General features: G+C 48.6%; 1 protein-coding gene and 1 long non-coding RNA gene across 3 annotated transcripts in view; one reads left to right on the plus strand and one right to left on the minus strand.

Annotated features, from left to right (window-relative positions):
- Positions 1 to 2,335, minus strand: part of LOC113459925 (uncharacterized) — a 46,085-nt gene extending 43,750 nt beyond the window's left edge. The window contains exons 1-3 of the long non-coding RNA XR_012581253.1: positions 1,317 to 2,335; positions 717 to 873; positions 84 to 231 (exon numbers count right to left, since the gene is read on the minus strand). This is a non-coding gene — a long non-coding RNA (uncharacterized LOC113459925). The remainder of the gene's footprint in view (positions 1 to 83; positions 232 to 716; positions 874 to 1,316) is intronic.
- Positions 2,336 to 3,187: 852 nt separating this feature from the next.
- Positions 3,188 to 8,945, plus strand: LOC141729815 (cytochrome P450 2J2-like). 2 transcript variants are annotated; one of them, XM_074545701.1, is made up of 10 exons: positions 3,188 to 3,340; positions 3,698 to 4,002; positions 4,521 to 4,683; positions 4,831 to 5,037; positions 5,571 to 5,731; positions 6,126 to 6,302; positions 6,556 to 6,691; positions 6,863 to 7,050; positions 7,509 to 7,647; positions 8,632 to 8,945. In XM_074545701.1, exons 2-10 carry the CDS (start codon positions 3,814 to 3,816, stop codon positions 8,805 to 8,807), a joined length of 1,536 nt encoding a protein of 511 aa, XP_074401802.1. In that variant the 5' UTR covers positions 3,188 to 3,340; positions 3,698 to 3,813; the 3' UTR covers positions 8,808 to 8,945. The 2 variants fall into 2 exon arrangements, with proteins under 2 accessions (XP_074401802.1, XP_074401803.1); XM_074545702.1 differs by having other exon boundaries at positions 4,831 to 4,980.
- Positions 8,946 to 12,874: the final 3,929 nt, after the last annotated feature.

Raw genomic sequence — 12,874 nt, forward strand, 5'->3', positions numbered from 1 at the left:
TATCACCCCAGAGACACCTTTAGCTTGCTGGAGGTTGCAGCTGGGCAGTGAACAAGTCCAGGCTCGTTAGGAATTCCATTTACCTCAGGAGGGAAGGCTTCAGGCTATGGTGAGGAGGAAGGAGAGAGATTCTGCCGGAGGGTTAATATCCAGAGCTTTATTCCATGGTCACAGAGGTCTCACAGCTCCAACAGAATCCCAATCGCATGGCCTCATTGACCTTTTAAGCTCCTGGGGAAGGGGGAGGGAAGGGACAGGTGAGCCACCAACCAGGTGGGAGGGGCAGGGTCTCAGGGGAGGATGACACCAGGACAGGCCAATGACCTCTGGGCATAGGGGCATCTTTTGAAAGTGACGAACCACACTGTGCCTTGCTGGAATGTTAAAACTGATTGACAGCCGAGTAGGGGGCGAGGGGGGAAGAGAGGTATTGGCACACCTGGGGAAGGAACCCGGAAGTTTAAAACAGGATATTACAACACAGCGCAACAATTGGCAACCAATGGTTAACACCAGTGAATGCACTGAACTGGGAAACAGCTGCACTCCAAGGAGCCTGCTGAGACTTCCAGGCAGAAGCTGCAGCTCCCAGGAGCAGGATGGGAAATCAGGAAATCAGCACAGCACCAGGAACACACACCTCCAGCTCTCCTGCTCAGTAAATGAGCAGAGAGCAATCTTTTCCTCTTTTCAGTTTTCCCTGGAGTACAACTCACCTCTTCCTAGAGGAAGCAAATTTCTCCCAGGTGGATACAGCTTCTGGCACAGCTCATTCAGCATCAATATGGACATTCTGGTGGCCACAGCCAATCCTGAGCCTCAGGTGGGATTGGTCTCAGGGTAGTAGAAACTCCCTGCAGCAGCACATTGCTGCTGTGTGATGGAAATCACAGAATCAAGGAATAGTTTGGCTTGAAAGGGACCTAAAAGATCAGCCCCTCTGCCATGGGCAGGGCCAACTTCCACAAAATCATGCTACTCCAAGCCCCATCCAGCCTGGCCTTGCACACTTCCAGGGATAAACGATATCTAAAATATAAAATACATCTCTGCAGCAGACACAGCAAATTTTTTTTGATCTCAAAGAATATATAGGAATTTTAATAACAAGGCAACAGGGGAACAGAGGCTGCTTCTACCACAGCCCAGCCCCAGTGGGATGGCACAAGGAGCTGTGCTTTCACCAGGTCTGGAAGGGCTATAAAAACATGATACAGTAATTTTATATTAGAAAAGCAAAAGGTTTGTGCTAGTAAAATCCAAATCAGAAAAGCTGCAACAAAATAATTCCCTGGGGTTGCTGGGGAGCAGCTCACCTGAAGCGCAGCAGAAAGGGAACAGCAGAGTTGGAAGGGACATGCCCGTGGTGGTTCAGTGCTGGCTCTCAGGAAGGAAGTGTTGGAACAGTGGTTTTGTGGTGGCAGGTCACAAGTTCAGCGCTTCCCCTCTGCTTCTGGCAAAGATTTGTGTCTGTGTGAGCAGCACGGACGTAGCAGGGGGCCAAGGAAGCAGCTGGGACAGGGCACCCTGCACCATGGACACAGCTTCTTCCTACGCCAGGCCTCTTTAGATAAGAGTTAATTAAATATGCAACTTGCAGAGAATTTTTCCATTTATGTGACCAAGCATTTGTGCTTAGAAATGCTGTCTCCTGTGTGCTTCAGTTTGGACTATAGTCACTATAGCAAAGATTCTTCTTCTCGTTTTTGTTGATTTTTTGCTTCTTACCTTTCATAAGTGACTTTTCTGTGGGCACCCACGTAGGATATGGAATAGCTAACAGGAAAAGAGGATTACATCGAGTTTCATTTCCGCTGGTTTTCTCCTCTGTCCCCGGCAGTAGCGGCTTTGCTGCGGTACAAAGCAATCCCTGTGCAGTGGCAGATTTATGCCACAGGGGAGAGTGCTCTGCACATCACATCCCTGCCATGCCGGGCACACCGGGATTCTGTCACTGAGCTGTCCTTCCGACTGATCACTTTAATCCTATTGCGGTTTTAATTATTGTGTCACAGTCACGGGCTCCCATGTTGTGTTTTTGTCTTTGTGAAAGAGAAAACATAAACGATACAAGGACTTTTTTTCACCTATCAAGTCTTCAGTGCCACTCGGGACGAGGCACTGGTTTCTCTCCATTTTTGTGTTCCTTCTGCTGTAGGTCTGACCTCTGGCTTGTGACTGCAGTTTGTATTGTTTGCACTGGCTTAGCAAATAAATATTGATCTCTCTTTCATTTCAAACTTGTGTTTCTTCATTACTTTGGAGTTTCCTCTCTTACTCCTGGAGAGAATAAATGATTGAAGTGATCTTTTTTTTTTTCCTTTACCTGAATGCAATGATGCCATACCTTAAAGGCAGGAGGCATGAACTTGTTTAATTTTCAAGTGGATCCTCTCATGTCACTGCTGGTGAACACATGCATCTCCAGGGACTCATGCCTAAGTGTGCTTAAAAAGCAGAAATTGAAAGAGATGTTCTCAAAAACAGGCCTCTCCCCTTTAAATTCCGCAGTAAAACAGAGATTTGACTTTTCCAGCTTCCCAGTGTAAGGTTATGGAGAACACGTGTATGGCATCACTAGAGTGGCTCTGCTGCACCTCTGTGCCTTGTGATCAGCACTGGACAATGATCCAAACAGCCACAACTGATGGCCCCAAAAGAGAGAAAAGGCACCCAAAACATCCCCCAGAGCAAGAGCAGGCAGCTGATGACCTCAAGGGGCTGTGACAGAGCCACATGGTGCAGGGGAAAAATGCTGCTGCTCCCTGCTTCTTTCACAGCAAAGCACAACAGACACATCAAAGTTCCAAATGGCCCATGTGCATGAAATCCTCTCTAACCCAGAGCTGCTCCTGGGTGGGAAAATGCAGCACATTCTGCTCCAGCTCCCAGCAAAGGGCCCCAGCCTGCAGAGCTGGGCATCTGCATCGGCTTCTCAGCACCTTCACCAGCTCTGTGGGGCTTTGGGAGCAGCTTCCCCGTGGGCTGTGACCCAAAGGACAAGGCAGGTGGGGAGGGATGGCTGGAGAGCTCAGGGCATGGCCAGAGGCAGCTGCTCTGCCTGCACTGCTCTGCTGGAGATCAGAAAATGTTGGTGCTCAGGAAGTGCTGAGTTCCGGGACAGCTGTTCACTCCCAGCCCACGTCACCCATACACAGAAACACAAAACACATTCAGATTGGTTGGGAGAGGTTGTGCAACCTTATCTTGGTGTCCCCTGAGACTAGGGGCTAGGCCAGGATTCCTCATACCAGGAAGGGAGCTGCTGTAAACAAGCAAAGCACGAGGCTCTCGGAGCAGCTGCAGACTCCCTGAGAAGCTGAAACTGGGATGTAGCACGGTGAGGACCCCTGGGAAGGAGGAAGCAGGGTCATCCTGGGAGATGGGTTTGTGGGAGCTGCATGCTCAAATTGCCATGTTTTAATCTAAATACCACAAGGCTCATTTCTATCTTTTAGACAAGGGCATGGGGCACTGGGGTATTGTCAAGTACTGAGAGGAGTCTGGAGGGGATGGGGGAAGCTGGGGGTGTTCTGGTTCATGGTGTGTTTGTTTTAAATCAGATGAGAGGGAATGTTTCAGTTTAATCAAGAAGGGGTTTAATCCTATCTGGAAGCTGGGAAAGTCAGAGTCTGAATGTAGCCTCAAGAGCAGGCTGCAAAAGCCACTCCTTGCTGTCCTGTGTTTGCACCCACAGCTGTGCCAGCACATCACCCATCTCCCCCTGGACCTGGGGGCCTCGGTGGTGCCCTGTGAGCTCAACCTGCCTGACCTGCTGTGGGACACGTCCCTGCAGAGCCCCAGCATCCAGCCATGCTGCACTTCCTCTGGGACAGCGTCTCCCTCCAGACATTCCTCATCTTTCTCTTCATCTTCCTGCTCCTCGCAGACTACATGAAGAACAGAAATCCAAAGAATTTCCCGCCCACCCCCCTCCGCCTGCCCTTTTTGGGGCACCTCTACCTTGTAGACTTCAAAGATCCTGTGCGTGGAGTGCAGAGGGTACGTAGGTGTTGAGCAGCACGGGGAAGGGATGGAGGGATTGCAGCTACACCTCCCCAGCCATGCAGGGAAAGGGATAACCCAAACCCCACAGGTAGGGGAGGCAGGCAGGAAGTTTGTCCTCATCGGTGACATTTACCTGAGTCCAAGCAGGGTGACAAGTGTGGAGTGATTCCATGGGCAAAGGTCACAGCACGATCCCACAGGTGCAGTCACAGATGTACAAACCCAACAGGTCCGAGGGGGGGCTGGAATGGGGTGGAACAAAAACTGGAAAAACATAGGACTGAAAATTCAAACCTGGTGAGGTTTCCTTGATTTATGGCCAATTAACAGAATCCCAATCACGGATTTAGGAAAAGAGGAAAAAAAAGTCGTGCCCTCTGGCAGAGTGCACACATTCTGTCTCCCCTCCCACTCTTCCTTTATTTTTACCTATGTCTCCTGACAAGGGTGTCCTTGTTTCACCAGGAACTCCACTGCAAATGAAAACCCCTTTTTTTTATGTCCCCTCCCAGCAAACTAAAAGATATGGTGACATCTTCGGCTTGAACATGGGCAGCATGAAGATAGTGTTGGTAAGCGGGATGCGGCTGGTGAAGGAAGTGCTCGTAAACCAAGGGGATAAGTTCCTGGAACGCCCTGACATTCCCATCGACGAGCAGATCTTCAGCAAAATCGGTGAGTTACCCCTCAAGACATGCCTCAGCTGTAAGGTCCAAGCCTCGACCCTGCAGAGGTCTGAGTCAGCTGGAGACAAGGCAGAGCCCTGGAGCTTTTCTCCCTCAGTGGGAGATCGGCCTTGGCTCACAGGGATTTTCCTGCCAGGACTGATCTCCTCCACCGGGCACCTGTGGAAGGCACAGAGGAGGTTCACCCTGACCACGCTCCGGAACTTCGGCCTGGGGAAGAGGAGCCTGGAGGAGCGCATCCAGGAGGAGTGCAGATACCTGGTGGATGTGTTTAGGGATGAACAGGGTGAGTGCATCCAGGAGGAGTGCAGATACCTGGTGGATGTGTTTAGGGATGAACAGGGTGAGTGCATCCAGGAGGAGTGCAGATACCTGGTGGACGTGTTTAGGGATGAACAGGGTGAGTTCATCCTGGTAGGGGTGGTTATAATGTCACTGCATGCTGAAAAATGTTGCAGGCGATGCTACAACACTGCCAGCATCCCTGCTCCTTCCTATGGGTGCTTTGCCTTCCAGCTGGCTGGAGAATGCACCAGGCAACACCCACAGCATTATTCACAGTCCACCTTCAGTTTACTCCTCTCTGTGTGTGCATAAATGCTGATGTTTCCAATGAATTCAAATACATCCTGCAGACCTTGTTTTCAGAAGTAAACAAACATCTCCATAAAGTGATTGAACTGGGACCACTGGGGTTGTTCTGCCAAGCTTGGCCAGATCATGGGGTCAGCTGTGCACCCCAGGAAAGCACAGACATAGGACAGTGCCCATTAGGGGCCCCTCATTACATTCATATTTCTTCACTGCTTTGCATCTGACATGTGTTTTCTTCTTTTCTGAGAAGAGTGGAAGAGAACTGATCTTTCTCTTCTCCAGGGAGTCCTTTCAACCCTCAGTTGAAAATCACTAATGCTGTTGCAAATGTCATCTGCTCCCTCATCTTTGGCAATCGGTTTGACTACCACGATGAGGATTTCCAAAGACTGCTGAAGCTGATGAATGAAATGACTGCCCTCCATGGAGCTGTCACAAGCCAGGTAGAGCCCTCCTGCCACCAACTGAGGGCGTAGTTTCTTCTCTGGAGTCAACCTTAAGTCACAGTGTTTTCATGACCAGAGCTGTCATTCCCTGTTCCTTTGCATAGGGTAGATTTGCCTGTCATTTCTTTCTGCCTTCTGCTTAGGTTATGTCACGCTCGCACTGCTCTCTCTCATCCAAAATCACTTTTCCTGCCCACTGATTGCCAACTTGCCTGCTGAAAGACAGGGTAACACACAAGTTACCCCATAATGAGAATTCTGCTCATCTGGAGCTGAGCTGTTCCTACCAGCTCCAGAAGTTCAGCAAGAGCAATTGCAGGCTGAAGTCTTGATGTCAGAAGAGTTTTTGAAGTTCTTTATTCAACTTGTCTTTCTCCTTCTATGTTCAAAGCTGTACAACAATTTCCCATCTATAATGAAGTATTTACCTGGAGCCCACCAAACCATTTTCAAACACTGGAGGTTATTGCAAAACTTTATGCAAGAGCAGATCAACAAACACAAGGAGGACTGGAACCCCTCAGAGAGCCGGGACTACATCGACAGCTACCTGCTGGAGATCTCCAAGGTCAGCAATGGGGAGAAAACCCTCCTGGAGTGGGGCTTAGAATCAGAGGGGATGGGAAACCAGCCCCGATTCTCTGAGCTGCCTGTGTAGCCTTTTATGAGCCCAGGACAGACGTCAGGTTCAGCCACGCATCAGCAGGATGGGGATGCGAGGGGTCAGCAGCATCTGCCAAAATCCTTGGGGTGGTCTGGACCAAGCCTGGTGCCAGGACACCCTCACCATTCCTGTGGCACTAACACTCCTTCTCCTGAAGGACCGCAACAGTAACACCTTCCAGGAGGAGCACCTCATGGCCTGTTCACTTGACCTGATGTTTGCTGGGACTGAGACCACGTCCTCAACGCTCCGCTGGGCCTTGCTGTTTATGGCCGTACATCCAGAAATTCAAGGTACAATTAGCAAAAACATATTTTGCCTTGCTTTCATCCCTCAAAGCTCTGTGAGAGACCAGTTGGGAGCGTCCCCACACTCCCATAAGAGGTCCCTTCGTAGACCCTTACAGCAATACCCCTGTATTGTTCCAAGGGTTTTTCCCTGTGCTCATTCCTGCTCTTTCCCAGCCCGGGTGCAAGCCGAGATCGACGCGGTCATCGGCCAGGCACGGCCCCCAGCCCTGGAGGACAGGAACAAGCTGCACTACACCAACGCTGTCATCCACGAAGTGCAGAGGAAAGGCAACGTTATCCCTTTCAACGTGCCAAGAATGGCATCAGAGGACACCTACGTGGATGGATACTACATCCCAAAGGTAAACTCCAGAGTGCTGGGAAGTGCGGGCACTCCAGGGACACTCCCAGCTCCCCCGGCATGGTGCCAGGCCAGGTCCCTCCTGTGCAGACACTGTCCCTGCCCTGTCCAGAGTTCACTCCTGCTCAACATGGATTTGCCATCCAATGTTCTCCAGCTCCCTGATTAGTGCCCCACCCCACTCATGCCTTTGAGGCACAGCTCCCAGCTCTTAGAGGGACTTTAGCCCAAGATTACAAGAGATAAAAATGATGCTGACAAAGGAAAATGCTGTTACATAACTGCAGCTCCAAACAGACAAGAAGCAGAAAATCTGAGCTTGTTGTGGGATGTTTCACAAATAATTTCAGTAGAATTTGACTAAGGATGTTCTTCATGGAGAGGAGACTGGAAGACAAAACTGCCCCTCCTGCTGTCAGTGCCAGAAAAGTGTGATTTATTTTTCTTTTTTCCTCTTAGGGCACTATTGTAATGACAAATTTAACCGCTCTGCTGTTTGACAAGAATGAGTGGAAAACCCCTGATACTTTTAACCCCGAGCATTTTCTGAAGGACGGGAAGTTCTGGAAAAACGAGTATTTTATACCATTTTCTACAGGTACGATTTGCTGAATTATGGTGCACGTGGGCTTGGGTTTCCAACTGCAAGGTGGAGACAGAGAGGAAAACAGCAATGGCAAGGGCATGTGCACCATGGAGGTGCTGCTCAAAATGCTCCCATTGCCTCCCCACAGCACCACAACCACACTTGCAGCCCTTTTCTGTCTTTCACGTCCACAGAAGAGAAATGTGGAGGTATAAAAAACCATGTATATTCCAGAGATTTTAGGAACATCTTCACTGGGGCCACTGCTCTGCTTCCCATGGTTGAGCTCACCAGGGGCCTCACTGTGGCCACCACAAGGTTCCCCAGCCAGCAGCTTCCCTGAGCAAGTTGCTTTTAGCACCAGCACCATCATCTCCTGTGGTAGCTCTCTTTACTAAGCTCTCCCAGCATGGGCACATCCAGGTCATGTGAGTGTTGTTGTTATATTTCTAGAGCCCCAGCTCTCAGGCTGCCACAGCTATCGGCTGTCCTATCTTCTATCACGTCGGGGTCACCACTTGTCATATTCATATTGCTGTTATCCTATTTCTAGAGTCCCATACCTTCTGGGTGGTTTTCCAACAAGTAGCTCTTCACAGCAGTGTTGCTCCTGCTTCTTCATCAGGGCCCCTCCAAGACTCACCCTGAGCAGCCAACCCACCCCCTTTTATCCCAGTTATCTTCATTAGCCACAGCTGCCACCAAATTAAGGACATCACAGCTGCAGCCCATTTAGAACAACTAGCATTGGGGCAAGGCCACTTGTACAATACATATATTTTACTAGGACTCCTGCTATAGGTGTGTGTGTAAAAATCATGCAATCTGTGAGCAGATCATGCTGTAATGCCAAAGTATTCTTGGGAAGCTTGGTTTGGACTGAAAAACTCACCCAGGAATGGGGTAGCACAGCTGGACCACAGTACTAAGGGCAGGCAGAAGCATTTTCAGCAGCAAGAGCACACTCTGAGGATGCTGTGGGTTCTGTCTCCACAGGGAAGCGTTCCTGCCTGGGTGAGCTGCTGGCCCGTTCCGAGCTCTTCCTCTTCTTCACCTCCTTGCTCCAGAAATTCACCTTCCAGGCACCCCCAGACACCACGCTCAGCCTCCAGCCCATGATGGGCATCGCAATGGCCCCACAGCCCTACAAGATCTGTGCTGTGCCTCGCTAGGGGAGCCTTGGCCACCACCCTCACATGGAGAATCCTTTGTCAGGACAGCTGCAAACAGGCCCTTGACAGCCCTAGCAGGAGGCTGGCTGGTTTATTTCTTCCAAAGCAATTGTAAAATCATTTTTTTCACAATTAGACTTTGCACTCTTGGTGAGATCATGAGATCAGCCTGGGAGCTTCCAGGGCATTATTAGGCTTGCTCTATGGCACTGTAAATTAATGAGGGGCTTGGAGATTTCCTAATTTGGTGATGGATGGCCATGGTTCACCTTGGCAAAATGAGGGAAACTAGAGACTGCACTGTGGAGCCACCCACTGTGGCTGGGTACAGTGGGAGAGCAATACCAGCCTTTGTTTTATAACATTTACACATTATTAATTTGACCTTTCCTTAATAAGTACTTATATAAATAAAAAGTCACTATCTAACTTGTCTCATACATAATAAATCTTTACCAAAGCATTTTTGTCATGAAGTGTTCTGCCAAGTGAAGACCAACAGAGGCCATGTCCAGCAGGGGCTGTAGGCTTTGGCCATGCCCTGTGTCTCTGTCCCTGCACTGCAGGAGGTTGGCACCGTAAAAGCAAAGCCAATTCCCACAGAAGTGATGGGAAAAATGATCCTGGCAGCACACCTAGAATTACAATATGCAAAATCCTCTGTTTACCTGCCCAGGATCATGGAGGGGCTGGTGTGTCCAAGGGCAGTGGGGTGAGCTCCAGCAACACATAATGCAGTTCAGCTGAACTCAACAGTCTGAGGAGGAAGAGGCTGCCTTGGGAAATAACAGCATCGAGTTACTATTTTGAACCATCATCTACACAATGAAACAGACCCAAGATTGGCAGCCAATGGTTAACACCAGTGAATGCACTGAACTGGGAAACAGCTGCACCCCAAGGAGCCTGCTGAGACCTCCAGGCAGAAGCTGCAGCTCCCAGGAGCAGGATGGGAAATCAGGAAATCAGCACAGCACCAGGAACACACACCTCCAGCTCCTGCACTTCTGCTGAGGAAATGAGCAGAGAGCAATCTTTTCCTCTTTTCAATTTTCCCTGTAGTACAATTCACCTCTTCCTAGAGGAAGCAAATTTCTCCCAGGTGAATACAGCTTCTTGTCCAGCTCATTCAGCACCAATATGGACATTCTGGTGGCTACAGCCAACCCTGAACTTCAGGTGGAATTGGGCTCAGGGTGGTGGAAACTCCCTGCAGCAGCACATTGCAGCTGTGTGATGGAAATCACAGAATCAAGGAATAGTTTGGCTTGAAAGGGACCTTAAAGATCAGCCCCACTGCCGTCGGCAGGGCCACCTTCCACAAAGTCATGTTGCTCCAAGTCCCATCCAGCCTGGCCTTGGACACTTCCAGGGATAAAAGATATCTAAAATATAAAATAGATCTCTGCAGTAGCAAGCATTTTTTTTTTATCTCAAAGAGTATGTGGGAATTTTAATAACAAGGCTACAGGGGAGCAGAAGCTGCATCTACCACAGCCCAGCCCCAGTGGGATGGCACAAGGAGCTGTGCTTTCACCAGGTCTGGAAGGGCTATAAAAATATGATACAGTAAATTTATATTAGAAAAGCAAAAGGTTTGTGCTAGTAAAATCCAAATCAGAAAAGCTGCAACAAAATAATCCCCTGGGGTTGCTGGGGAGCAGCTCACCTGAAGCGCAGCAGAAAGGGAACAACAGAGTTGGAAGGGACATGCCCGTGGTGGTTCAGTGCTGGCTCTCAGGAAGGAAGTGTTGGAACAGTGGTTTTGTGGTGGCAGGTCACGAGTTCAGCACTTCCCCTCTGCTTCTGGCAAAGATTTGTGTCTCTGTGAGCAGCATGGACGTAGCAGGGGGCCGAGGAAGCAGCTGGGACAGGGCACCCTGCACCATGGACACAGCTTCTTCCTATGCCAGGCCTCTTTGGATGACAGTTAATTAAATATGCAACTTGAAGCGAATTTTTCCATTTATGTGACCAAGCATTTGTGCTTAGAAATGCTGTCTCCTGTGTGCTTCAGTTTGGACCATAGTCACTATAGCAAAGATTCTTCTTCTTGTTTTTGTTGGTTTTTTGCTTCTTACCTTTCATAAGTGACTTTTCTGTGGGTACTCACATAGGATATGGAATAGTTAACAGGAAAAGAGGATTACATCGAGTTTCATTTCCGCTGGTTTTCTCCTCTGTCCCCGGCAGTAGCGGCTTTGCTGCGGTACAAAGCAATCCCTGTGCAGTGGCAGATTTATGCCACAGGGGAGAGTGCTCTGCACATCACATCCCTGCCACGCTGGGCACACGGGGATTCTGTCACTGAGCTGTCCTTCCGACTGATCACTTTAATCCTATTGCGGTTTTAATTATTGTGTCACAGTCACGGGCTCCCATGTTGTGTTTTTGTCTTTGTGAAAGAGAAAACATAAACGATACAAGGACTTTTTTTCACCTATGAAGTCTTCAGCGCCACTCGGGACGAGGCACTGGTTTCTCTCCATTTTTGTGTTCCTTCTGTTGTAGGTCTGACCTCTGGCTTGTGACTGCAGCTTGTATTATTTGCACTGGCTTAGCGAATAAATATTGATCTCTTCTGTCTTTCATTTCAAACTTGTGTTTCTTCATTACTTTGGAGTTTCCTCCCCTACTCCTGGAGAGAATAAATTATTGAAGTGATTTTCTTTTTTTTTTTCCTTTACTTGAATGCAATGATGCCATACCTTAAAGGCAGGAGGCATGAACTTGTTTAATTTTCAAGTGGATCCTCTCATGTCACTGCTGGTGAACACATGCATCTCCAGGGACTCATGCCTAAGTGTGCTTAAAAACCAGAGATTAAAAGAGATATTCTCAAAAACAGGCCTCTCCCCTTAAAATTCCACAGTAAAACAGAGATTTGACTTTTCCAGCTTCCCAGTGTAAGGTTATGGAGAACATGTGTATGACATCACTTCAGTGGCTCTGCTGCACCTCTGTGCCTTGTGATCAGCACTGGACAATGATCCAAACAGCCACAACTGATGGCCCCAAAACAAAGAGGTGCCCAAAACGTCCCCCAGAGCAAGAGGAGGCAGCAGATGACTGCAAGGTGCTGTGACAGAGCCACATGTGTATTTGTATTGTTGTTATCTTGTTGCTACGATATTCTTAATGAGTCCATACTTTCTCACTGCTTTCTGTTCTCTGTAGTGCAGTTCCTCATGGTTTCACAGAGGCTCCTCCTGGGCTCTCAACCCACCTTTTTTATCCCAGGTATCTTTACGAGCCACAGCTGCTGCCCAACTAAGGACTTTGCAGCTGTGACTCATTTAGTATAGCTAGGACCCACTTATCTAACACATAGGACTCTCACTACATTTCAGTTGTTGTATTCTTATTGCTCTTATAACAATACACATATTCAGGCCCCACATTTCCCCCCTTTTAACAATTATACAATTACAATACACATACAGTCCGAGCTCTCAGGCTACCACAGCTCTCGGCTGTCTTGAACACATACAAATCCCTAGATGTTCCAAGGCTCTTTTCCTCAAAAGCCATATTCTCACAGCTTTCTTCTGTTACAGCTCCTTGATTCAAAGGCCATATTATATTTTAAAGTCCCAGCTCTCTGACTGATACAGCTCTCAGCTGTCCTCTCTTCATATCGGGGGGATCCATACCTTCTCTCTATGTTCCTTGTGGCTGTGTGTTCTCCATCACGTCGGGGTCATCATTTGTTGTTGTATTGTTGTTATCTTGTTGCTATTACATTCCTAAAGAATCCATACCTTCTCGCTGGTTTCTGTTTTCTGTAGTGAAGTTCCTCATGGTTTCACAGGGGCTCCTCCTGGACTCTGGACCCCCCCCCTTTTATCCCAGCTATCTTTACGAGCCACAGCTGCTGGTCAACTAAGGACTTCGCAGCTGTGACTCATTTAGAATAGCAAGGATGCACTTATCAAACACATAGGACTCTCACTACGTTTCAGTTGTTGTATTCTCATTGCTGTTATTACAATACATATATTCACGCCCCCACACACATGGTGCAGGGACAAAGTGCTGCTGCTCCCTGCTTCTTTCACAATAAAGCA

The sequence above is a fragment of the Zonotrichia albicollis genome, chromosome 8 (genome assembly GCF_047830755.1).
Source record: "Zonotrichia albicollis isolate bZonAlb1 chromosome 8, bZonAlb1.hap1, whole genome shotgun sequence".
Lineage (NCBI taxonomy): Eukaryota > Metazoa > Chordata > Aves > Passeriformes > Passerellidae > Zonotrichia > Zonotrichia albicollis.